The sequence below is a fragment of the Periplaneta americana genome, chromosome 12 (genome assembly GCF_040183065.1).
Source record: "Periplaneta americana isolate PAMFEO1 chromosome 12, P.americana_PAMFEO1_priV1, whole genome shotgun sequence".
NCBI lineage: Eukaryota > Metazoa > Arthropoda > Insecta > Blattodea > Blattidae > Periplaneta > Periplaneta americana.
This window is the reverse complement of record NC_091128.1, coordinates 25,023,910-25,050,790: the sequence shown is the minus strand read 5'-3', so window position 1 is coordinate 25,050,790 and position 26,881 is coordinate 25,023,910. Positions and strand designations below refer to the sequence as shown.

The following is a 26,881-nucleotide window of genomic DNA, read 5'->3' as shown; positions in this document are numbered from 1 at the left end:
AATAATAATAATTATAATAATAATAATAATACTAATAATAATAATAATAATAATAATAATAATAATAATAATAATGGGTTTATATAACCTCGCAGAGTTAAGGCCGTAAGACCTTCTCTTACACTCAACCAGGATTAAAACTTGCTTACATAGTTGAACATACAACAGGATCGAAATTAAGTAATTACATACTGATACAATTTAGGTACATAATGAGATCAAAAGAGGTAGTTACATAAAATTTACCTCATAAAATAAAAATAAACATAATGGAATACATATTAATATTGTTAGAATCTAGTACAAATTACATGAAAACAGAAGCCCATAATTCAATAAAAAATGTAAACAGTAAAAATAAAAACCTACACATTAGTATCCATACTAGTATTAGATTACAAGTAATTAAGTAGGATTACCATAATTAAACCAGAAACCGACAATTGAATAAAATGTACACAATAAAAAATAGATTAATAATAAAAAACAACACAGTGGGATACATATTGGTGTTAAGTGATAAATAAACACGATTTACATGATTACACAATAAAAATAAGAAACGAAAAAAAAAATAAATAAAAAATAAACATAAATACAGTGAAACACATTGCATTAAATATTTGCAACGCGTTAGGTCTGGCAACTCATCATAAGATATTTTTCTAATTTACATTTAAAGGAAATTAAAGTTCAGCAGCCCTTGACTTCAGGCGGCAGAGAATTCCAGTGACGAGAAGTAGCAAGAGTGAAAGATGAAGAATACAGAGATGATGTGTGGAGTGGTATTTCTAGCGTGTTGTCATATTGTGACCGGGTATTTAAGTTATGATACCGAGAAAGACTGTGGAATCGGACAGATAAGTAAGAGGGAGTAGAGGTGTGCAAAATTCGGTATAAGAGAGAAAGGGAATGTCACTTTCTCCTCTCATTTAAATAAATAAATAAATAATTGGACAGGTGGATTTCAAAATGTCCTATGTCCTTTTTTAAGATTTTAACTTGCTTTATTCACGTTTTAATTTATCTTTTCAAACTATATATAACTGTGTAAATTTACTTAAAGGGAGACTCCACTGAAAGTCATGAAAATTTTCCAAGAAAATGTTATTGGTTATTTCATGTCTTTAGAATGTATATTTTCATAATCCAAATGGTATTAGTTCAATTCTGATTACAAATATAAAAAAAAAAGTTTTGAAATTAAAGTTATAAGGGGATGTGGCATTTAAAGAGCTGTCAGTATTATTTTTTTTTGCCAAAAAATATATTTTACAAATTTCTGATTGGAAACCTAGTAATCTTTTGTTCTAAAGTTAATTCCCTGAAGTTATTAGGTAAATATTAATTTTACTTCCATATCCATTTTTTTCTAAGTTTGTCAGTCTTGATTCAAGACCAAGGTTTTTATGCCAAATATTAATCAATGTGGATGAAATTTTTACTGCAAGTATTTATGGTTTTGTTGCATGTTTATATACATTCATTTTTTAAGAAATGCTGCTAGTTTATTTTGTTAATATTTTTTGCATCAATCATTATAGGAAAAACATATTCAAAATTTCAAAATAATTTTTTAAAGGGAACAAAGGAGATATTGTTTCATAAAATGAATACATAAAAATGTTTGTCCTTATCTTGTGAATGTAACAAAAAAAGAAGCTTAAAGATTGAGATTTTCTACTAAAAACGTGGGTTTGAAAATCTTACTAAAAATAAAAAATTAAAAGGCAAAAACATTTGGGAGTTAAAATTTGGATATTTTTAGTCCTTTGCATAGTAAACATGTTCTCAAAATTTGGATGAAGAAATGGTTAAAATAAAAAGTTGTCATTTTTAGTGGAGTATCTCATTAACAGACTGTGGTTTGTTTTGTCTTAGTGTCTGCATATGTTTTTCCAAACGGATCTAAGGGCGTCAAATTTATTTTATCAGATTTTGTCAATTTTCTCATTACTTGTCATTTGGACTTATGTCCGTCTGGAATCCACCTCTTCAGTTGTGAATAAAAAAAGGTAACAATATTCTTTCTCAAACTCCTCCTAAAGTATTAAGGGGATAGACTACATCCAGAATTGAATAAGAACCCTTGTCCTTAGACGCAAAGTTTTCTTGTGGGAAGTAAGTATGTTTCATCTCATATTGCCATGTAAAGTCATCAGATTCTTGTGTTACTCTTGTTTTCATCATTGCATTATAATATGGTTCATGAGTAGCTGGGAATGACCACCAACAAACGTCGATTTCTTTACAGTGCTACACTCTAAAAATTATCTGATAATATATATCTCGAATTTATTCTGTCTTCCACAATTCGTACCACCATTTCTTCCTCCGATCCAAGTGAGTTCCGTCACATATTCCTCATATACAGTCCCATAGGGCCATAAATTTTCAATCCTGCAGCAAACGTATAATGTGTTTCGGGACATGGATTTGTAATCATACCTGTATCTACTATATTTTGTCCCGTTTACAATATTTATAATAATGTAATGAGTATTCAGATACGTCCTGTAAATATGCATGTATATATATTTTTTCATGCTTGCGCATACATTTTCTTATGAGTATGTATATGTGTATATGAGTTTGTGTATGCATTGGTGCGTACACATAAAAACGCTGATACACTAAAGAGCATTTCTAAATATACAACGCTATAAAGAATAATTTCGAAATATGTATTAAATTGTGTTAAATTCTATCGTACCTGGTTTACATGTTTCGATCTATTATTGGTCTTCATCAGAACTGGTCGTTGCTGGTCTTGGCGCCTCTTGTTTTGTTTCCTGTGAGGGTGTGTTTGTGTAGTGTAATGTGGAATCAAAGAGTGTGTGTGTTCTGAAATTGAGTTGTGTGTTGAGAATTTCACTGGGGTGTGTTTTTGTGTGTCTGTATATTTCATATTGTTCTAATGTGTTTAGTTTCTGGCTTTTTGGTTGGATGTGTAATATTTCCATGTCTGTGTTGATGTCTCTGTAAGTTAGCGTTTGTGAAGTGTCCTGCATATGTGGAGATGTTTTGTAGGGGAGAGTCGGGTATTATCGGATATCGGGTAATATCGGACAGTGAGTTTCTTTCATCTACCACACGATGATAGTACCTGATTGACATGGTTACGTTTCTGTGATGTAGCATAGAGAAACGTAACCATGTCTTTCTGGTACTACCATATGGTTGTAGATGAAAGAAACGCACTGTCCGATACTACCCGATGTCCGATACTACCGACTCTCCCCTAATTTTGTTATGGCTATGATGTGTTCTTTGTAACTTATTTGAAATGATCTGCCTGTCTGTCCTATGTAGAAGTTGTTGCAGGTGTTACATTTGAGTTTGTATACGCCTGTGTGATTGTATTTGTTTGTTTGTGTTGTTTGTGTGTTGAGATGTGTTTGTAGAGTGTTATTTGTTGTGTATACGATGTTGCAATTTAATTTCTTGAATGAGGTTGCAATCTTGTTTGTGTTTTTGTTTTCGTATGTTAATGTGCTGTATTTTTTGTGTTGTTGTACTAGTGTTCTAGTCTTGTGTTTTTTATGATTATGTTTTGTATTACATAATTATGTTGTATATTATGTTGGGGTTGTATCCGTTTTCTTGTCCTATGTATTTGATTACGACTCATGTTGGTTTATTGGTATGTTGAGTAGTCTGTTCACCATTGTTCGGAATGCAGCTTGTTAGTGTTGTGTTGGGTGGTTGGATGTGTTGTGTATGTGTGTTGTTGTTTTTTTTTCTTGTGGGTTTTCTGTATACTTTGAATGTGTGTTTGTTGTCGACTTTTGTTATTGTGATGTCTAGAAAATTTATGAATTTGTTGTTTTCAATTTCTAATGTGTAGTGTAGCTTTGAGTGTATTTTGTTTATGTGTTGATGCAGGTTTTGGATTTGTCTTTTGTTTCCTTTGTATAGTATTAGTATGTCATCTACGTATTCCGAACAATGGTGCACAGGCTACCCAACATACCAATGAACCAACATGATAACAAAGAATAACTAAACACAATCAAATACATAGCAAAAGAAAACGGATACAACCCCAACATAATAGACAACATAATATGTAAGACAAAACATAATCACAAAAAACACAAGAATACAACACAAGCACAAAAACACAAAAAAATTCATCACACTAACTTACGAAAACAAAAAGATATACAAGATTGCGACCTCATTCAAGAAATTAAATTACAACATCGCATACAGAACAAATAACACTCTACAAAAACATCTCAACACATAAACAACACAAACAAACAAATACAACCAACAGGCGTATACATACGCGAATGTAACACTTGCAACAATTTCTACATAGGATAGACAGGCAGATCATTTCAAACACGTTACAAAGAATACATCATAGCCATAACAAAATTAAAAAAAAACACCTCTACATATGCAGAGCACATGACAAATGCTAACCACACCTACAGAGACATCAACACAGACACAGAAATACTACACATTCAACTAAAAATATAGAAACTAAACACACTGGAAAAATATGAAATATACAGGCACACAAAAACGCACCCCAATGAAATTCTCAACACACAAATCAATTTCAGAACACATACACAATTTGACTCCACATTACACTAAACAAACACACCCCCAAAGGAAACAAAACAAGAGGCGCCAAGACCAGCAACGAACAGTTCTGAAGAAGACTAATAATAAGTCGAAGCACGTAAACCAGGTACGATAGAATTTAACACAAGAAAGTCATATAATAATTTTTCGAGGTGATAAAGTGTTAAAAGGTGTGTAATCAAGTTGTATAAAGAGTAATTAGTGGAACACTTATAAACGAAGTTTTTAATTTGTTGTTTCATATCTCTATAATGCTAAAAATTGGAGAGTGTGTAACATTTAATATATTTTACGTAAATATAAGAATTTTAAAGATTACTTCCTAAATACAGAGTAATAAGCTGAAATAAAAAAATATAGGTAACTTTTTTATTATAGAAGGTAATGATGAAGAACTGTTCATTTGTCAGTTATCTAGCATTGCTATGGTACCAATTTAGTTACTTATTGACTCCAGCTAGTAAGGAATAAAATCTTTAAATGAGTTGGAAGCGTACCATGCTCTATTATTTTCACTAGTACAGTCTCTGACACAAGTGGGTAGAGAGTTTGATTTTATTTTCATGAGGATAATGGCGACGAGCACTAGTGTCGATATTCTAATTTAGTCCAGAGGCTCTAATTTAGGATTGGAGATTCTTATCGTGCCCGAAAACTCCGACACTGGATATACGACTTAAAATACGTCTCCTGACTTTTTCTTCCTGAAAAGCCTATCTAACCCAGCCGGCTTTGAACCCTCAACTATTTGGTCTAGGGAACAACGCTTTACCCCCGTACTACTGGACTATCTTCCATGTAGTTGTTCACATTTCTTAACATCGAAATTTAATCATGGACAAAAGTGTTTTATTATTATGACTGCTTACAGCTAAAAAAAATAAAATGAATTTTTTTGGTACATGTAAATTGCTCTGAAAGTGAAGAGATAATAATGTGCATATTTCAATGTCCGTTCTTCAAAAACGACAGAGTGTGAAAGTTGACTATATACTAAATTATTCATTTATGTAAATCAAAAACATGAAGCTAAAATCATGCATATGTATTTATTATGTTAAACTTTTAGATATTTCATTCATTTACGCATTCAACGTCCCGCTTTTGTGTTAACTTTCAGAATTTTAAAATGTTATGCGTACTCCACGCTGTCATTTATTTTGATCAAGACTGGTTGAATGCAAACAAATCACGATATATGGCAGGTTAATTAAAGTTTTGTTGCATTTGTAACCAAAGACGGTACCTTAGCAGTATATTATGTTTGTCTGCATAAAAATTAAAACATCAGATATGTACTTACTAATGAGTTTCCTGTTTATCTGACATTGATTAAGTTTGTATCTCACCTAATATAACTGGATAGATTAGAACCTTGCTGAGCATTGTGGTGTGTGGACATTCACAGAATAAATAGTGATATACGTACGTTGATAACTGGCGTTCAAATCGTAGTTTGTCAAAGTGATATGTAGTGTGAATCAGTTTTTTACTGAATGATTCCGTTTTCATTGTCAATATTTCATCATTCTTCTACTAACCATCAACATCGTAATCGTTCCTGCAGTTTAGATAACCTCTACGTTGTGTAGGCTTACATTGGGGAAGTCTGAGATCGTAGTTCTAGGGCTACAAGACTCGCTAATTTCAACTTCAATTTTAATTTAACCTGTCCTATAATGCCACTTCTTTCAACTGGTTTTCCTCGTTTTCTTGTTACACCTTTTTCCCTTCCTTGATGCTTGCCTTGTTGGTATTTGACGTTTATCCCTTTCTTCCAACTGTATCTCTTCCATCGTCTCCTTCCTCGTTTATAAAGTATTTCTCATTCTCTCTCATTCTTGCATCTCTCTCTCTCTCTCCTTCAGCTCTCACGTCTCGTTTCCTTCTCCTAACTATTCCTCTCCATGCACTTAGTTCTATTTGCCTAATTATATTTTGAATTAGAGCTCTATTTCTCAGATTTATTTCCTACTTTTGTTATCATCATCATTCAGTGTTCTGCCCAAGGGCAGGTCTTTCGTTGCAAACCCAGTTTTTTCCAGTCGTTCCTATTTTCTGCCTTCCTCTTTGTCTTCTCATATGATCGATATACCTTAATGTCGTCTATCACCTGATATATTCTTCTGCCCCGAACTCTTCTCCCATTCACCATTCCTTCCAGTGCATTCTTCAGTAGGCAGTTTCTTCTCAGCCAGTGACACAACCAATTCCTTTTCCTCTTCCTGATCAGTTTCAGTATCATTCTTTCTGCATCCACGCTTTCCAACAAATTCTTATTCGGTCTGTGCATTTCACACGTTCCATTCTTCCCCATATCTACATTTCAAATGCTTCTATTCGTTTCTCTTTACTTCGCCGTAATGTCCTTGTCCCATATGATGCCACAATCCATACAAAGCACTTCACTATTCTTTTCCTTAGTTATTTTTCCACAGGTCCGCATAAGATGCTTCTTTTCTATTAAAAGTTTCCTTGTACATTGCTATCCTCCTTTTGACTTCCTGGCAACACCTCATGTTACTGCTTATAATACACTCGAAGTAGCCCATTTGAAATTGTCCACTTGCTCTACTGCCTCATTTAGAATTCACAAGTTTATCGTCTTTATTTTTCTTCCTATGACCATGGTCTTCGTTTTATTTGTATTTATCTTCATCCCATACTGCTCACAGCTGTCATTTAGCTCCAGTAGCATATCTCTTAGTATCTCCTCTTCTGCCAACAACGTCATATCAGCAAATCTCACGCACTATATTCTTCTTCCTCCTACTCTCACTCCTCCCATGTTCTGAAAACAATTCTTCTCTAAATTCTCGAAGTAGATGTTGAAGAGTGTTGGTGATAAAGGGCATTCTTGACATAATTCTCTCCCAATCTCACTTCCTTCCGACAATTCTTCTCCTATCCTGAGTTTGACTCGTTTCATATAAAGATTACTGAACTGCCTTTTCTTTTTCCAATCGACACCTATTTTCCTTAGGATACCGATCACTTTATTCAAATCCACTGTGTCAAAAGTATTTTCTAGGTTACAAATACTACATGTACTTCTTTATTCGTCTCCAGATATCTTCCGCCGATTGTTCATAGCAGTCTAATTTCATCTCTCGTACCTTTTCCTTTCCTGAAGCCAAACTGCTCTTTTTCCAACTGTTCTTTCATCTTAGAATATAAACTTCGATTTAGTATTCGCAATAGAATATTCGTCGAGTTCGATATTAGGCTGATAGTCCTGAACTCGTTTCATTTCTGGGCATTATTTTCTTCGGTATTGGAAGCAACACTGTCTCCGTAAAATCTTGAGGCTACGCCCAAGCATTTCACTAATTCAATGGGGATTCCATCAACTCCTGTTGTTTTCCCATTCTGATTTCCTTAAGCGCTAGTTCAACTTCTTCCCTTAAAACTGAAAATCCTTTTTTCGTCTTTTGATACGATTTGTACAGCCCAGCGTCCTTTAAGAACAGCAACACTAATTAGATTGGAAATGAGTAGTACCTACTGCGCATTCCTGACACTGATATCAACTTGCTAGCTACAACACATCTTTTGTACTAAATTGAGTATGTAATCAAAGTTTGCAATTTGCCATATACGAGCGCCCGTTCTTAGTGTAATGCTAACGTTCATTGACGTCACCGCGCGTTGAAGAGATACACGTTTCTAACAAATATAAACAAATATAAAGACAATTTTCATCTTACATAGGCCTATTCTATTATCATGCGCAATTGGTTCTGGAAATTCTGAATAGTTAGAACTCATAAGCTCTATGATAAGATGATTACTGTTCTGTGCTGTCCCCCAGGTTCCTCACGTTCTGCTATCTGGCTGCGTTCAACTGTTGGCTGTTGCTGTGCCCCGCCACGCTGAGTCACGACTGGCAGATGGGCTCCGTGCCCCTCGTCACCACGCTCGTCGACTCCCGCAACATCGCCACTTGCCTCTTCTTCGGCTGCTGCGTCATCATCGCGTACAGAGGCATCTCCGACTTTGAGGTAAAAGAAAACATTCTTATTTTTCACTATGTGTCCACTACCTTGCAGTGGTGGTCAGCGTGTCAGACTAGCGGGCCCGAGATCGAATCTTCGTTGGTACAAGTTGCCTGGTTGAGACTTTATCCAAATGCTGGGTAACTTTCGGCACCGTCATCATTATCACCTCCTTTTTCATTCATTCTGTCTACTTCTATACTCATTTGCCATTCTTATCCGCCTCTATACTCCATTAGCAACTTCAGTCCAAGAATCTATAACGAGAAAACAGTTAAGGGGAAGGACTACAAGAATGACCAAATAGATTAGATTAGATTAGATTAGATTAGATTAGATTAGATTTATTTATTTAACCTGGTAGAGATAAGGCCGTCAGGCCTTCTCTGCCCCTCTACCAGGGGATTACAACTATAACATGAACAATAAAATTACAATTAATATTAAATTTACAATTACAATTACAATAAAAATTAAAGTGCGACAAGAATACCTGATTAATGAAAGCTAGACATTTTATCATAGAAGTTAAGAACAAAGAATATTTTTGTATTTACTAAATTACAAATTAAACCTAGAATAACAAAATTCTATAGTGATGAAATTACCGGATATTGAGATATTTTGTGGTAGATTAAAAGAACTATTTACAAGAAACCATGTCTGAACGAGTCTCAATTACTGACCATGTGCCTAGTAAGTTTGCGTTTGAATTGAATTTTATTTCGACAGTCCCTGATGCTAGCAGGTAACGAATTCCAGAGTCTTGGCAGGGCTATTGTGAAAGAGGATGAGTATGAGGAGGTGCGATGGGATGGTATTGTTAGTATTGTTTCATGGCGAGAGCGTGTGTTCAGATTGTGGTGGGAAGAAAGGTAAGTGAAGCGAGACGACAGATACGAAGGAATAGAAGAGTTCAAGATTTCGAAGAGAAAGAGAAGTGAATGTAAATTTCTTTTCTTATCTAGTTTAAGCCAACCTATTGCTTCCAGGGATGGGGTAATATGATCATATTTACGAACATTGCTTACAAAACGTACACACAAATTATGAGCACGTTGATACGTGTCAAAATTAAAATTTGTTTATATTTTTAGCCTGAAAATACTTCATACTATTGATTTCATTTGAGCGTAATTTTAAGGTCGTTAGGAAGAAAATAATTTCGTCTACGCCATTTTTAAATAGCGGCTGCGTTCATTCCCCTTCAATATCCGAAGTTTGTTTATTTTACATTTTTCAACATTTAATATGCAATATCACAGACAATAATAGGTAATTTAATAACATTTTCAGGGCATATTCTCACACTACACACAAACAATTCTGTAAGAGGAAATTGCCAAATCGTAAATTAAAGAATAATACATCTTGATTACACAACTTTTAACACTGTTCTGACCCATAAATAGGTCGAAACCTGTAAACAAGGTACGTTAGAATTTAACACAAGAAAGTCTTATCATACATATTCTTAAAAGGAAAGACGTGCTATTTTTCTTTCTGTTTAGAAAAAGGCAAAATAAAAATAGAAATAAAAATTTCTGAAATTCATTAAAAAAATTAATTATCATTCTTTTAACTTCCATTTAATGCAAGATTTGTGATGCTATGATACTCTTGAGAGCTGATATATCTCTTTACAAGTGTGGATATTTTGCATTTTTTATGTCTGTGACTGTACCATAATGGGCAAAAGTGAAAATGTTATATTTAAAGGCTTCATACATTGATATTAAACTATGTTAGGGAAGCAGAGGCTCTACTTAAAATAATCTGAGAATAGAGATTTCATGTAGGTCCTTCCCCTTAAATATACGTGACATTCAATTTGCTAATGCTCCTTATTTTAAAAAATAAACCTAAATTTATTGTTTAGGGTGAAAATATAAAACATTCGCAATTACTGTAACATATTTTTCTTTTTCTCTTTTTACTTTTTTATTGTGTTAATAAATCATCATCATCACCACCACCACCACCATCACCACCATCATCATCATCATCATCATCCAAACAATTATAAGGCCCAAGGCCCCTTATGGTCTCAGTGAGTTAATTAATAAAATGTCTTACAATTTTGTGGAATGATCCATGAATACGAGTATGTAATCTTTCTGAGAGTGCTAGAGTGATGTTATGTGAGCGATATGAATGATCTATCAGTCTGTCCGTCCGTCTGCCTGCCTGTCTATCCGTCTGTCCATCTGTCCGTCTGTCCGTCTATCTGTCTATCTGTATGTCTGTCTGTCTGTCTGTCTGTTCTTCCGTTCTTCCCTCCGTCTGTCCGTCCGTCCGTACGTCCATCCGCCCGTCTGCCTCATTGAAATTAAGTCATTGACTTTCCCAAAAACAAGGTATGAAGTCTTTCATATAAAACAATTCAGACGTACGAATACACAAACATATGTGTCATTCAAGATACGTAATAAGTCACCTGTTATAGGATAAAAAGTAAATGTTTAAAACATAGAGGCGATTTATAAGTAGAGGTGTAAGAACTATGTGGCCAGTACAGCGCGTGTATGTTTTTAAATAACCATAATCTGTATATTTTTCCTCTTTCTTTTCATTCAATCTTCCGCAATTAATTTCCGTTGAGCGATCTGATTTCGCGTCTTGTTTTGCGTAAAATTACTGTAGTTATCTTTCTTGCTTGTTTTATAATTTTTATGCTCCTCATATTCAAGAAAATTCCTATTTTGTTTTCAATACAGGTAGTAATTTTATGATCCTACGTACTTGCTTTCTTGCATATTCAGGATTTAGATGTATGGCATGTCTTTTTGTCAAGAAATCGTGGTTCTTCCATCTTAAAAGTGTTCATAGTAGGCCTACTTTATTTTCTTTTTGTTCGCAATTTAAGTGAATCTTTGCAACTCCGCATTCTGGAATTCTTGAGACCCATTAGTAGTAGTCTAATTAATTCACGTGTGCTCCATTTTCCTTAGTGAGGAATAAGTAATTGTTTTCATTATTATCTTCAGTTCTCCTTAGTTCTCTTGAGGATATATACAATCAGATATATTCACTATTTCACTTTTGCGGAATTTAAAATTTATTTTATATATTGCATTATTTCCAGACTTTACTAAAATGTATTTTAATCGACTTAGTATCATGTAAGAGGCTGTTTGGTTTCGTTTGAATTTGTGCTAGCGAAATGGAATTTAATGGGTTGGGTTAGAGGAAGGGATTACCTGACATTTGCCTTATAATTAGGAAAAAACCACAAACACTACGTAAACCACCCAAGCGGGAACTGAAAAGGCATTCGACCGCAATCTCAGATCATAGTATGTTTCATCCATGCCTTGACAACGCCAGATGCCGGTAAAGTTAGTTAACACATATACAGGTATCCTTGAAATAGTATATTTATTTTTTCTTGATATTTAGTCTTCAGGAGAAACTTACAAACGAGCATTACATAACCATTGTTAATTTCAGTACATGAGTGAGGGAAGTGTTGATTAATATCTTCTTACTTTGACCGGGACACACCTATTCTGTCGTCATTAAATTAGTTTAGAATCTGTCTCTTACAGAGTGCGAAGTAGGTTATAGTTGGTCGAAACTTGATGCTAGTTCAAACCGCTGTCTTGCACATAAACTTCAGCACAGTTCGAGATTAAATTTCTACACGTCATTGCAATAATTTCATTTCCATCAGCCTTGTTCTCACCGAAACCACAGTATGTTAAACAAGACAGGAATTTATTTCAGAACTACTACGAAAAGTGAGTGAACTGAACTTCTTTCTTTTTGAATTATAATGGCTATTTATATTGTCTCTTCTTTCATCATTATATTATCTGATATAGGGTATACATTGGTAATTTCGTGGCAGTGGTTATTTCGTGATACTTTTTCTTTGCTCTTTTGTGAACTAACCAATGATGTTACGAGATCCAAATTTCCGCCAAGGGATTGCATATGTTGTCTAGTTTCCATGAACATACAGCTAAGCTTTGTATGACTATTGTAGTTGCTTCAGTGAGTTTTTATGTTTGGAGAGAGCAAGTTTGCGTCGACTTCTCAGTCATACACATTTTGTGGATGTTTGTAATTACATTACAGGCTTATTACTAAAGGTAAGCATATGATATTTGGTACAAAGATTTATTGTATCTTCATGAAATTTTAGGAAATGTTTTTGGAATTTTAGATACATCTGTATTCGCCATATAGGCTTAGCTTTACTGATAGAAATCTTAGCTGTTTGAGGCGAAATTTTGTTGAGCATTAAGTGTTACAATTTTTAAAAAAGTATAAAATGTATTACAATAGGAATTTTAGCAATCTGAAGACAAGATGTGATAACAAAAAAAAAAACGGAGACGCAATGGGTTCAGTGTAGCTTCTGTTTGATTTGTTATCATGCTAAGTGTCAATGATAAATACTAGATGACTTGCAAGAATTGTGACAGACGATGGAACATGGCTCCACCATTTTGGACCGGAGACAGAGGCAGACAATGGAGTGGCATCATGCAAATTCACCAAAGAAATAGAAATTCAAAAGTACACCTTCGGCAGGAAACGTTATGGCTACTGTGTTTTTCGATTCAGAAGGACTCTTGCTTGTGGACATCATGCCACACGGAACCACCATTAATTCTGACGGGTATGTTGCAACTCTCAAGAAACTTCAAGTTCGACTGAGTCGTGTTCGACGACATCGGGAGAAGCAGGAAGTTGTGCTATTGCACAACAACGCACAGCCATATGTCAGTCACAAGACTACGGACCAGATCAGAAAATTCGGGTAGACAACACCGAAACATCCGACTTACAGTCCTGAACTGGCACCGTGCGATTACCATCTCTTTGGTAAAGTGAAGGATCCCTTCGCGGAACGAGGTTAGAAGATGACTCCCTTTTGCACGCTGCTAAAGAGTGGCTCAGATGTGTTGGTCCAGACTTTTACCGTGCTGGTCTACAGACCTTCGTTCCTAGGTTACGTAAGGCAGTTGAAAGGGACAGGGATTATGTGGAAAAGTGACATTTTGTACCTTAAGGATGCATCTACATTTTGTGAAAATAGCAAAGCTGTAGGATAAAAATATAATTTTTAAACAAACGTTATGCATTACACTGGTGGCCATAATTCTGGCAACTTTTTGCGCTTGTACTGAATTGTCATAACATCTGTTTTTATTCACACATGAATACAATTTATAATGTTATTCGTGACTGAACTCGTCAAACAAATATTGTCTATTCTATTTTTTATAGAAAATACATGACTTTATATCATAATATGTATGAGAAAACATATATTTATACATTAACACTTAGAAACAATTTCATGTTATTTTTTCATTCACGCTGTAAACAGTTCGTACTTTGTGAGATAACCTTTATTTTTAATGACAGCATCAATTATGGGGGGCACTGAGTCCACTAGACGTTGCAGTTCTTCCTTGCTGATGATCCGAAACCAGCTGTGGATAATGACATCAATGAATTCAGTTTTGATGCTGCAATTTTTTTTAGACACCAAACCTTGACCACAAGTTTTCAATTGGATTAAGGTCAGGACTATTCCCAGACCACTTTAACACCTTGATGTTTTTCTGTTGAAACGAATGCATAACACTCTTGGCAGTATGGTATGGAGCACCATCCTGTTGAAATACAAAGTCATCACAATTTGGGTGTAAGTTGGCAATGGATAGTCTCAATTTCACTTTCATATTATCTTTTTTTTTGTATTTTTCCGCGTTCAAGTTCCCTTGAAAAAACTGAAGTCTTCCTACTCTATTGCTGGACATGCATCCCCAGATCATGACAGCAACAGGATGTTTCATGGTTGCGATGAGGCACTCGGGATTCAAAGCTTCTCCATTTCGTCGACGAACATATTTGATTCCGTCACTTCCAAATGTAGAAAACCTTTATTTCATCGCTCCATATCACTTTCGCATAGTCATCACTGGTCCATGATTGATGATTTTTGCACCAATTTACACGATTTTCTCGTTGTCTTTTGTTGAGAAGTGGCTTTTATCTGAGTGCTCTTGCTTTCAATTCATTGTCAGATAACTTCCTTCGAAGAGTTCTCGCAGAAATAATACGTTCACTGTTGTGTAGAACTTCCTGTATCTCTTTAGAAGATTTCCTTCGATCTTTCAATGCTAATCGAGAAATCTGTCTCACATATTTTGGGCTTACTTTAGGTTTTCTACCAGTTCTAGGTGCTGTTTTACAAGATTTTGTGGATTTCAACCCCTGTCATACCTTCTGGACGCCACACACTGTAGCACCATTACCAAGCTTCCTTGCAATTTCCTTGAATGTGTAGCCTTCTTCTCAAAGTGTGACTGCCCTACTTCGTTTAGAAGGTGTCCAATCCTTTCGTGGAACCATTGTGATAAAATTATTATCAATAAAGTTTGTGGTAAAGCAATCAGGTATTAACCGAACGAAATCTTGTCAGACTAATGATAGAAAAACACTAATAATGTCCATATTTTATGAAAAAGTGCTCAACAATGCTCCTAATGATCAAAAATAATCTTAAAATAAAAAATGGACCAATTTTTGTTACAGTAAATAATGGAAAATTATAATGAAATCAGAAATTAATATTCAGATCTTAAACGACAAAAACATAATTCCCCACATAATGACTATTTATTGTTAAAATATTAATAATTTAATATAATACCTTTATTATAACTCCATAATTGATGAATCAGTCACGAGGAATATTTTAAACCGTATAAATCTGTGAATAAATACACGTGTTATAATAATTCAGTACAAAAACAAAAAGTTTCCAGAATTATGGCCACCAGTGTACTTTTGGAGTTACCCTAGTAATATAGACTATAGTAAAGTCCGTAATAAAAGTGTTCACCCTTTAAGGGCAAAGAAGATCCCTTTTCAATTTCAATTTTTACTTTGATTTCATTCTTATTATGTGTTGATATGTATTTCCATGTTTTCTTGCTATGAATATTAGACGGAATTACTATGTTTGAAGTCTTGTAACAATAAATGAGAATTTCATTTGACTTTAATGAATTTTTCCACAATTCTTCTACCTCTCACGAAATTATCAATGCAATATCACGAAATTACCAAGGTTATCACGAAATAACCAACCTTTCAGCTTAAGTTGTAAAAGTGGTTTTGGGCACATATTCAAGAACGTATCCAATCTTTTATGTCTCCAGATTTGTAGAGCAAGTTATCGTCTTTTAGATGAAAAAATTGGAATATGGATATATTTACACATTTGCATTTTAAATTATTTTTCATGAAATTATCACGAAATTACCAATGTTTACCCTACGTTGTACAAGATCCAAAAAAGCAAACTTAAACTATGTCCAAATAATAATATATTGAAATGGGACACAGCCTGGGTGAGGAGAACATGAGCTCGATTTTGTATATTGTTCAAAACGTACAGGGGCGAGTCTGGCTGGAAATACTTAAAATAAGATAAAATAAATGCCTGCGAGTCATTACATAAACCAAAACGATACAGTACTACCCCGCAAAACGAATTTCCGACACGGAAAACGTGTGCAACAACGCTGTGACGTCATCGTAATGTAACACAAATAAGACACCTGGTCATTTGCAGCGCACTTCCTGATCTACAAAGTCAAGTCGCTTTTGCAGGGTAATATAACCCCGATTATGAAAATAACTCATCGCAATATTTCGATAGATCTGTGCTAGCATGCTTGCTTGCAGAATTCGAAGTTCAGCGTTCGGATACTGTTGGGAAAGAGGACTTTTTACTTAATCCTACAGGTTAATTTCCTTTACCAATGCTATATTTTACTGCACGCTTATAAACATTCGTCTACTATTGAGAATAGATCAATTTTCATCGCATCTATTCAAATGCCTTTTGAGTGACAACAACAATCGAAGTAAAATGAATTTTAATAACCACCAAAGCGATCACGCTTGTAAAACAGCTTTGGACCTCCGAGCATGCCCAATGTATTGAATCTGGAATAGGCAATTCAGGAACGCCATCTTTTTTCTGGAACAGAAAATTCAGGGACGCAATCTTTTTTTCTGGAACTGTACATCATGTCACGCTATAATGCTTGTCATTAAGAAGTACTGGTGTCATTAGGATAAAGGAAAGTTAGTCAGCATAATTCTGCTACAAAATTTCAATTTGAAGTCTTTAGTGCTATAACGTCGACACTTTAGCTGCATTTGTTTAAGTTTTTATTTTAACTACGCCTTTCATTGACATCCATATTATCATTACACAGTTCTTATGCCAAAATCTTAATTTTGTTGTAATCTTTGAAAATTTAATTCCTCAAAATGTTGCATTTAAGATTTCCCTACCACTTAATATATTTATAATCTTATTTCACAATTTAATCTGCTATGTCTTCATTGCCAAAATTATCTACAACTAATGGAATACAAATTGGTCAACAATCAAATTATTATGACCTAACATAATTGTTCATTAAATTCGTTTTATAACAACGTGTAAACTTTTGTTGTTGGAAAGTAACTTTGCAGATCCCTTACTGCCTCACCATATAATAATACTGTCACAGTTACAGCAGATTCAGCACTCCCAAAGGTGTTATTTATCAGGCAAGTAACGTTCTGTTATATCAAGTGGATATGAATCTAGCAGTTGGATAAGATATAGTACGGTAATATTTAATACTTTATTTTCAGTATTTGTGTTTTTCTCCAGGTAATATATGTTTAAGAGAAGTACTCGGTAATTAATGCGGTACTTATATTAATAGCTGGATGTGTCGTGTGCGGGTTTAAAGCCGACAAAGGACAACGAACTTCAAAAACCAATCAAATATAGTCTGACTTCCGACGGGACGGAAATAAATCCATACGTCTTCCCTGTCGTAAATTTTGTGCAAGTAAAAGAATCATGTTTCTGATATGTGTATACAGGCTGAACAGTAAGTAATATAATTAATTTCAAGGGGTTAATCTTTGAGGTATTTCAAACAAACAGTTTTATACAATTTTGCTCGCTTTTGTTTCCTTTTGAAGATACATTTGATTTATATGAAACATTTGTTAACGTATTTTGGGAAAACTATTCACTTAATTTCAATTAGATAGGCAGGCACGCAGCCTGGAGGGCGGACAGACGGACGGACAGAAAGATAGCCAGACAGACAGACAGACGGATAGATAAATGTACAGATGGATATACGGATAGGTAGATGGATAGACGGATAGATGGATAAACGGACGGATAGACAGACAGATAGGCAGGCAGGCAGACAGATAGATAGATATACAGACAGACAGACGGATAGGCCGACGAATAGATAGACAGACAGATATATAGATACATAGGTAGGTTGATAGGTAGGTAGGTATGTAGGTAGGCAGGTAGGCGGATGGGTGGATGGGTGGGTGGGAGGGTGGGTGGGTGAATGGATCATGTCGTTCACATACCATATGTGTGGCATCGTCAGATAGTATACATTACCAAATTGTCATAAATTCATTAATTTTGTAAAGAGGCACATGTGATAAAACAGTCCTGATCCTTCTCCTGAAGTTAGATTCGGAAGACTTCTCATGCCATTCTTTAGACTTTTAAATAATTTAATTGACATATACTGGAAACTGTTTTGAGTCGAACTGTAGTTACATTTACTATGTACACATTTAAATTGTTAAGGTTAGAATAACCATGTATGCTCGAATTCACAGAAAAATTGTCAATATTATGCCTGACATACAGGAGACAGGCCAACACATAGATAGAAGCACAGTAAGAGTGCCAGATCTGATAAAGAGTGGTTTAAAATGAGTTCTGTTAGACATCCCATAAATTAATATAATTGCTCTCTTCTGCAAAAGAGAATTTGTAAGGTAATAAATAAGGTTACGCCAGAAAATAGTCCCATAAATTATATATGTCTAAAATAAACTGTTATTAAAGATTGTATAGAAATATTACTCCTGAGTACCTTCAACATAAATAGTTCTTTACATATTTTACTAGCAACAATATTAACATGAGGTTGCCAAACCAAGTTACATTCCAGATGACTGCTCAGTAACTTCAGCAGATTTTTTAGTTACACAAGAGCCATGATTAAAACTAAATTTTACGTTTTCAGTTTTACTAGCAAGATCATTACTATTATACCATGTTCCAATGCATATTAATACATCATCCATTAGTTTATTATCTTCATGTAAAGTAACATATATGGCTAACTCATCTGCAAACATATTTGTCTCCAAGCGTTTATCTCGAATACAGGCATTGAGATCATTAATATAATCAAGAATAACAGAGCACCTGGTAACGAACCCTGAGGCACACCATGCTTCAGTAATTTAAATGTAGACAAATTACCATTTACAAACACATCATGATGTCTATTTATCAAATATGAAGAATGAAGTTTGATACAACTGTATTATAATTACAACCATTGAACCTTAGTTTTTGCAGAAGTATATCATAATCAACCGTGTCAAGGGTTTTGGTTAAATCAAAAAAATATCCAGCTACTGGCAGACCATCATTCAGGTCATCATAACAACGTTGAATAAAACAAGAGAGAGCATCTAAGGTAATTTTAGAAGTTTTAAAACCGTATTAACTCAGAAAATAAACTATTACCTTCAACATAGTTATAAATTTGTTTATTGAGTATAACCTCAAAAACCTTGGACACAATTGGAATTATGCTTAAAGGTCTATAATTACGCAGAAAGGATTTATTTCCTCTTTCCGAAATATGAATAACTTTTGAATATTTGAAAGCATCAAGAAAATTATTATCATCAATGAATTGATTAAAATATTAGTTAATATTTCACAAATAAATGCTGAGGCGATTTTCAAAATTCTACAATTTATATTATACTCATCAAGGCACACTATGGCTAAGTTTTAATATAGCAGACTGTAACAGCAACATGCCTAAATGAAACTGTAGTAACAGGTTTAGTTAAATTACTAAGTAAACACTCCACACTATTATCATTGTTACTACCCCGTTATATGTTATGTTATTATCAACTTCTTCAACACTAGTAATAAAAAATCGATTACCATTTTCAGCACGTAATTCTGGATTCATAGTATTATTATCCTTATTAATAAATTGTGAAGCAATTGATCAAATTGTTTTTGTTTTGTTCCCCGAATGATTAATTACTTTAGAGTAATAGTCAATTTTAATAGGACTTAAATTAGTGCTATATCCTTTCTTCAACTAGGTTTATTTTTATATTCTAACAATCCATGACACAAGTATATATCATAATAAAACAGACATATTTGTTTCAATTTACGAAGGTCATCAGTATACCACTTCTTATCCATGTACCTCTACAGTTTTAGGTAATATTAATGGAAAAAGAGATTCAATTATAGCTAAAAAATATTAAATAAAATGATTGACCTTATCATTTAAATCAGATAATTTAAACTTCATGAACCAACTGGCAGATTTTAACAATTTAATAAAAAGTATGCTCCTTAAGATTAAATATATCGCTTAAAACATGAGACACTAGATATATTGTTAATTGTTTTAATATCATCAAGATTTACTGACAGATGTAATGCTTCATGGCCAGATAAAAACATTACATGTGATCTGAACAAATATAACTTTTCATTCTGTAAATATATTTTGAAATGTTACATTTCTTCGGATCAAATTTCTGCACATTTGAAGGATAAAACTACTCAATCATTCACAGAATAGGAGTAGTAAGCACAATAAGCCTCAGACTGAAGTGTAACCTTCGAGACCCTACTCCGTACAATGAAACATAAAGTCCACGTTTCTGCCCCATACAATTCCAAACTCCACACAAAGCACTTCATATTTTATTTTAAAATAATTTCTGTTTTTAGTAAGCTTTTTTCTGGACCTCACATAAAAATAATCAAATTCATAAAAGTTTAAAATGAAGGTAAAACTCCCTTTAATTAATTGGTGTATTGTTTTTTTGTTCTGGTCAATATGTCTCATTAATGAAAAATAATTGCTTACAAATTTTATATTTTGATTTCCAACTTCACTGCCCTCCATAAAAAAGGTTTCTTAATAATAATTATATGTGTAAATGAATTTATCATTTCATTCACAGATCTGCTGTAAATATGTGTCGAAAGGTCCATTAATCTAAGTTCAACCATTCAGGAGTTACATATTTTTTTCGTAAGTTAAAATATAAGCACTCTGATTTGCTGTAAAATCACTTTAAATTTTCTAATATGCATTCCGAATGTACAAACCTCTTCTATGGGGTAAACTGAACTTTTAACTTAGAATAAAGATATCGCAATGAAATCTTTACTACAGTGTTCCTCAAGAAACTGTAGATGTTTGGCACTATATTAAAAATGAAAACTCAATAGCACTTCCCCTTAAGTGATATTTGGTATCCTGCCTCATAACAAGTGTGAGAAACGTTTAGTAAGCCCCCAAAAGCCAAACAAAACAATTTCCAGGCTTTTAATTATACACAAAAACGTATTGTCCAAATTCTCGCCTTTGAAATATTATTTACGATTTGCGGCTTAAGAAATACACAATATTCACATTTGCTGCACTGGGCTTCAGAAAATCAATCTTTGACTATAAACTATCCACACATAACAAAATCTGAACTGCAAATTATATATATGTGCACCAGAATTTCTCCATTACCAAAATACACAATAGAACTCAATTGTTACAATCTGTCAAACTTTCCAACGAATTCTATGGCACAGTTCTCACTCGGAATTCCCAACCACTCAATATATTATGACGCCAGCATGCAGTAAAGCAAGGAAGTACCTGCTATAATATTACGAAACCAAACACCAGTTTAATTATGACGTTAACACCAAGATGTAAAAGCAGTAAGATTTTATTACCTTAATAATACCGCAAGACTCCAGTAATGTCGATCTTATTGGTGTATTTCACGCTTGTTAGAACCTGCAGCGACGAACTAGTACCATTCTTGTCACTATTGATGTTTTTAATAAGGGCAAGTTAATAGTATATCATACATTAAGGGAGAGAAACGCATGATTTTCCGCGCAAACAGGATTTTGCTTATCATTGTTTTTTGATCATTACTTACAGATTTCGACACGCTGGACATGAGTCCGATAATAGTTTTGTCGTAGTGTCAATATTTTGGATTATATCGGGATATTTTATTTCTGAGAATACTGGTTTAGTAATATGTACATGTAAGTATTTACGTCGATATCCGCTAGGTAGCAACATAGCTCTTTTATATAAATACCTGCTGGTGATGCTCAGTCACGATAGTAGGTTCGTTATCTTTGCAGCCGTGTGGTTCTTTGTGTTTAGTAGTTCTTGACACCATGTCTACAGGGCGGAAGTGCAAATTACAGGCAGACTCTTTCTGCTATGTATGTGGATATTACATTGGACCAAAGCAAGTTAAATACACCATTGTGCCTGGAACAAAGTTCTGTGAGGCATGCAAGGTTTACTTTGGCGTGGGTGCCCTTGACAAGGCGTGGGCTCCACACATGTCCTGTGATAACGCGGGGCAACACTAGAACACTGGCTGCGTGGTAGTAGGAAAAGCATGAAATTTGCCATTCCCCGAATTTGGAGGGAACTTGGAAACCATCACGACGACTGCTACTTTTGTATGGTCAACTTGAAGAATTTCAAGAAGGGTAAGAACAGAAGACAGCTGCAGTACCCCGACATACCGTCCTCCAGAGCGCCTGTTCCACACAGCGAAGATCTGCCTATTCCTTCACCTCCTGCCAAACGACGCCTGTTGCAGAAGCAAGTGACACACATAGTTCAGATGAGTGTTTTGTGGAGGGGGATAGAAACGAACCTCACTTACTGAACCAGAATGAGCTAGATGACCTTATTAGGGATCTAAAATTACTAAAAAGTAAGTCATAACTTTTAGCATCACGACTAAAGGAGTGGAACTTTCTACTTCCTTCCTGTAAAATATACAAGTACAGAAGCAGACTCAAGCAGTTTTCATATTATTTAACATCCGAAGAATCGTTGTGCTACTGTTTCAATAATTGAATCGTGTATTTGAGAAAGGAACTAAGTGAAAAATGCCATTTTTTACTTTTGATCTCAATTCGCTAGTATGGCCAAAACCGATCGTTCATGTAGGAAGGAATTAAGTCTTCTTTCTCTTGAAGGGAGAAATAAGACAGCTATCGAGCGTGTTCCAACTTAGTCAGTGACTTAGTTTTATTCTCCGTCACATGTATGACGAAATGACAGTTACAGTACATTATTGTGATAAGAATGTGTCTAAATATGGCAGCATCGAAACGATTTGAGGAGACTGCACAGAATGCACACATCTTTCCTGAGAGAGGTCATTCTTTTCTATCCTGCGACAGGGACTTTGGGGTTTTTAAGAATAAACTTGAAAAAGATAGATCGAGTTTACTGCATGTAAGAGTACATGACGATTATTGTAAATAGAAAGTGTTACATATAAGCTAGTGGGGTATACTATGACACTAAATTTTGACAAGTGGTGGCCTATAGTTTTTATACTGCATCTGATGAAACATCAATGAAGAGTAGGTCTACTCGTGATGGAAAGATTAAAATTGCCCTTCTTCGTTCAAGAAATTCAAATACGGTGCAGATAAAACTGGTGTTGTTGAAGCTCGCTCTTTGATTAATGGTATTATGAAAGATACATTTCATCTTGCTAAAGGTGATAAAATTTCCTCAACTTCTCCATGGAACCAATAGAAACTTATCCAGTAGTTAGAGTTCCTATACGTTCCAAGAAGATTGATGACATAAAGAAGATATCGAAGTATGCTGTGAACGAAGACGCTTCAAAATTTTATACTGATATAGCCTAATATCACACCAACACTCTCTTGTTCGACTAGTGATCATGGATGAAACACGACTGTGGAATGTTTTCTTTTGAAGAATGATAGCCTACCGATATTTATGTACAGTTTATGTACAAAACTTACTTTCTCTTAATCCTTAATATTTAGTTTAATATCTTCAATGTCAACTTGTACTTTAGTTAGTGTTTTAATGAAATTTTATATTTTAGTAGGCCAATATGGTCATTTGTTCGATTCTTGTGTTCGACGGAGCAGCATACACAGTTTTTAACATTGTAGTACTAGTATTGCCCCCAGTAAAGTCAATTGCGTTTTTCAGTTTAATGCTTAATGCAGTGATTGTTTTCGGACATGTAGAAGTCATACATTATCCTTCGCACTACACTTTAATCAAATGCGTCTGGCTTCAAGACATCGTTTTATTTGTTTTCTTTTTATCCGACATTAAAAATATATACCGTTGTCACAAATAACAACCCTCGTTTGTGTCGCAATTTTCACACTCCTATCGGACAAGTCTGTAGCCATTGCCACTCTTGAACTTTTTGTAGAGGAATTTAATCGCTTGAGAAGTTTATTTAGACATAAACACCAATAGACTACATTGTTGATCATTTTTTTGTTTGAATATGAAGCTTCTTACCTTTTAATTTTCAAATATCTGCAGCCATTTTCTTAAGAACTGCAATTTATAAACACTTTAATTAACTCTCAAATACCACATATATAATTTAAATACACACTTTTTTTTCTTGTTCGAAGGAGGGACCCGAAGGCTTACACTGCAGCCTGAGGATTATTGTGCTTACCACTCTTATACTTATGAATGATTGGGTAGCCAAACGGCGGCGCTCTTATACAAGGACAGCACGCCACACCGTGAACTTAACCCGGGATATTGTATGGATGATGATGATGATATGTGAATTAATGATGGCGAAATAAGTCCGAGATTCAACGCCGAAAATTACTCAGCAGTTTTGCTTCTATTGGTTGAGGGAAAATCCCGGAAAACCCCCCAACAAGGTAATTTGTCCCAACCAGGATTTGATCCTGGATCCGCTCGTTTCATAACTCATAGCGATTCATTACAAACACCTACAGGGAGCGAGCATGACAGAAATCTTTTGCAAGTGGACTTAACGCCTGACCAGCAACCGGTACATGCGTTTAAATGTCAATGGTCTCTGGGCTTTCTGATCTTTCGCGCGAGCAGTACCAGCATCCTCACGTCAAAAAAATGGAACCCCAGTGAAACATGAATAGTCTAAACCATATATTTAACTAAAGATCAACGATACTGTACAAGGTGGGGCAGTGAAGTGAAAAGAAATTAAGGTAGATTAGGCGCACTGTAGGGGTGGTGGGGAGTACGGAAAGCGGCCCATAGCTACTTGTATAAGACTTACCGTTTAGCAAGGGCCACTCCGTGGTCTGCTGAGGAGCGTGTATTCGCTATCAAAGCGTATTATTGCATCTAAATGGCGAGAGTTTGGTGTGTGTACGACGTGCATTTCATATGTATCTGAACAAGCCGAGCAATCAACCGGTACCATCCAACAAGACAATTCGCACATGGATCACAGACTTCGAGCCAACAAGTTCAACATCCAAGATACGAAGTTGGAGTGTGAAAGCTGTGCGGACCCCCGACTACATTGAGTAATTCAGACAAGCATTTCAAAGAAGTCCGCGCCGCTCCGCCCGGCGTCATTCCCTTGCCCTGGATATGAGTAGCAGATCGGTGAGGAGAATTCTCCGGGATGATCCCCACTTCCACCACTACAAACTGCAGATCGTCTGAACGAGTGTGATTACGGTGCCCACCAGCAATTTTGTGAGAATAATATGTCAGAACGGATAAATGACAATGAAAACATACTCCGGAACATGTGGAAGAGTGACGAAGCTCAGTCAATAAGAAGATCGGTAGCATTGACCTCACTCATTTCCTGATTTGTATTATTCTAACTGTAATAGGAGTCACACGTACTGGTTCACCAGTTGTGATACACCAGAATGCAAGGTGTTTGCATTGTCAACAGCTAAGTTTTCAGAGACACTCATGCTGTAAAACTTCTTGGGGTCATTAGCTTGCACAGACTGTTGACCATTAGAAGAAATATTTTGATAGGATTTAGGGCGGCAGCAACCCTTTGAGAACAATTGTGATATTTTTTTTTCTTTTAGGGCAATATTTTCATTTTTCAGTTCGTTAAAGTCTTTCTGTAAATTTTTGACATACATCAAAATGTCACTAACCATATCTATGAAAGAAACACTATTTAGTCTGACTGTTTCATTTTGAACCACAAGAGCATCTTTCGATAAAGAAGTTAAATTATTATATAGCAGCTCACGTGTAGGTGAGATCACCTTCTTCTCTCCTAGATGAATAGAACGCAATGGTGTGTTGTCTCCCTGTGTTGATTTAAGAACACCGACACACTTCCGGCTTTTAGGTTGAATACCACGTTGCATGAAGATGTCATACTCAGCTTCTTCAATATCCAAGCAATCGAGATGATATTGCAGACTGCATGGCCCAACACATGTCAGAAATATTTCCCTCCCAAAAGAAATGCAAATTGCACAAAAGACAGACGTCTTTACTATTCGCCATATCCACTTATACTTCTATAAACTGCTTTATGCTGTAAGTTCTGGGAGCTACTCGCATATCCAACAGAACAGTATGACGACTAACGACCGAATAATAATAATAATAATAATAATAATAATAATAATAATAATAATAATAATAATAATAATAATGATGATGATAATAATAATAACAAGTAGAGAGATAGGTTTGGAAGTAAATCCCGAAAAGACAAAGTATAACTTATGATTATGTCTCGTGACGAGAATATTGTACGAAATGAAAATATAAAAATTGAAAATTTATCTTTTGAAGAGGTGGAGAAGTTCAAATATCTTGGAGCAACATTAACAAATATAAATGACACTCGAGAGGAAATTAAACACAGAATAAGTATGGGAAATGCCTGTTATTATTCGGTTGGGAAGATTTTTTTTATCATCCAGTCTGCTGTCAAAAAATGTGAACCTTAGAATTTATAAAACAGTTATATTACCGGTTGTTCTTTATGGCTGTGAAACTTGGACTCTCACTTTGAGAGAGGAACATAAGTTAAGGGTGTTTGAGAATAAGGTTCTCAGGAAAATATTTGGGGCTAAGAGGGATGAAGTTACAGGAGAATGGAGAAAGTTACACAACACAGAACTGCACGCATTGTATTCTTCACCTGACATAATTAGGAACATTAAATCCAGACGTTTGAGATGGGCAGGGCATGTAGCAAGTATGGGCGAATCCAGAAATGCATACAGAGTGTTAGTTGGGAGCCCGGAGGGGAAAAGACCTTTAGGGAGGCCGAGACGCAGATGGGAAGATAATATTAAAATGGATTTG

General features: G+C 34.9%; 1 protein-coding gene across 1 annotated transcript in view; it reads left to right on the top strand.

Moving 5' to 3' along the window:
- LOC138710217 (protein O-mannosyl-transferase TMTC1-like) overlaps nucleotides 1-26,881 on the top strand; it is a 1,461,941-nt gene that overhangs the window by 979,212 nt on the left and 455,848 nt on the right. Inside the window, exon 7 of the mRNA XM_069840877.1 lies at nucleotides 8,417-8,606. Within this exon, the coding sequence (XP_069696978.1) occupies nucleotides 8,417-8,606 (190 nt within the window). The remainder of the gene's footprint in view (nucleotides 1-8,416; nucleotides 8,607-26,881) is intronic.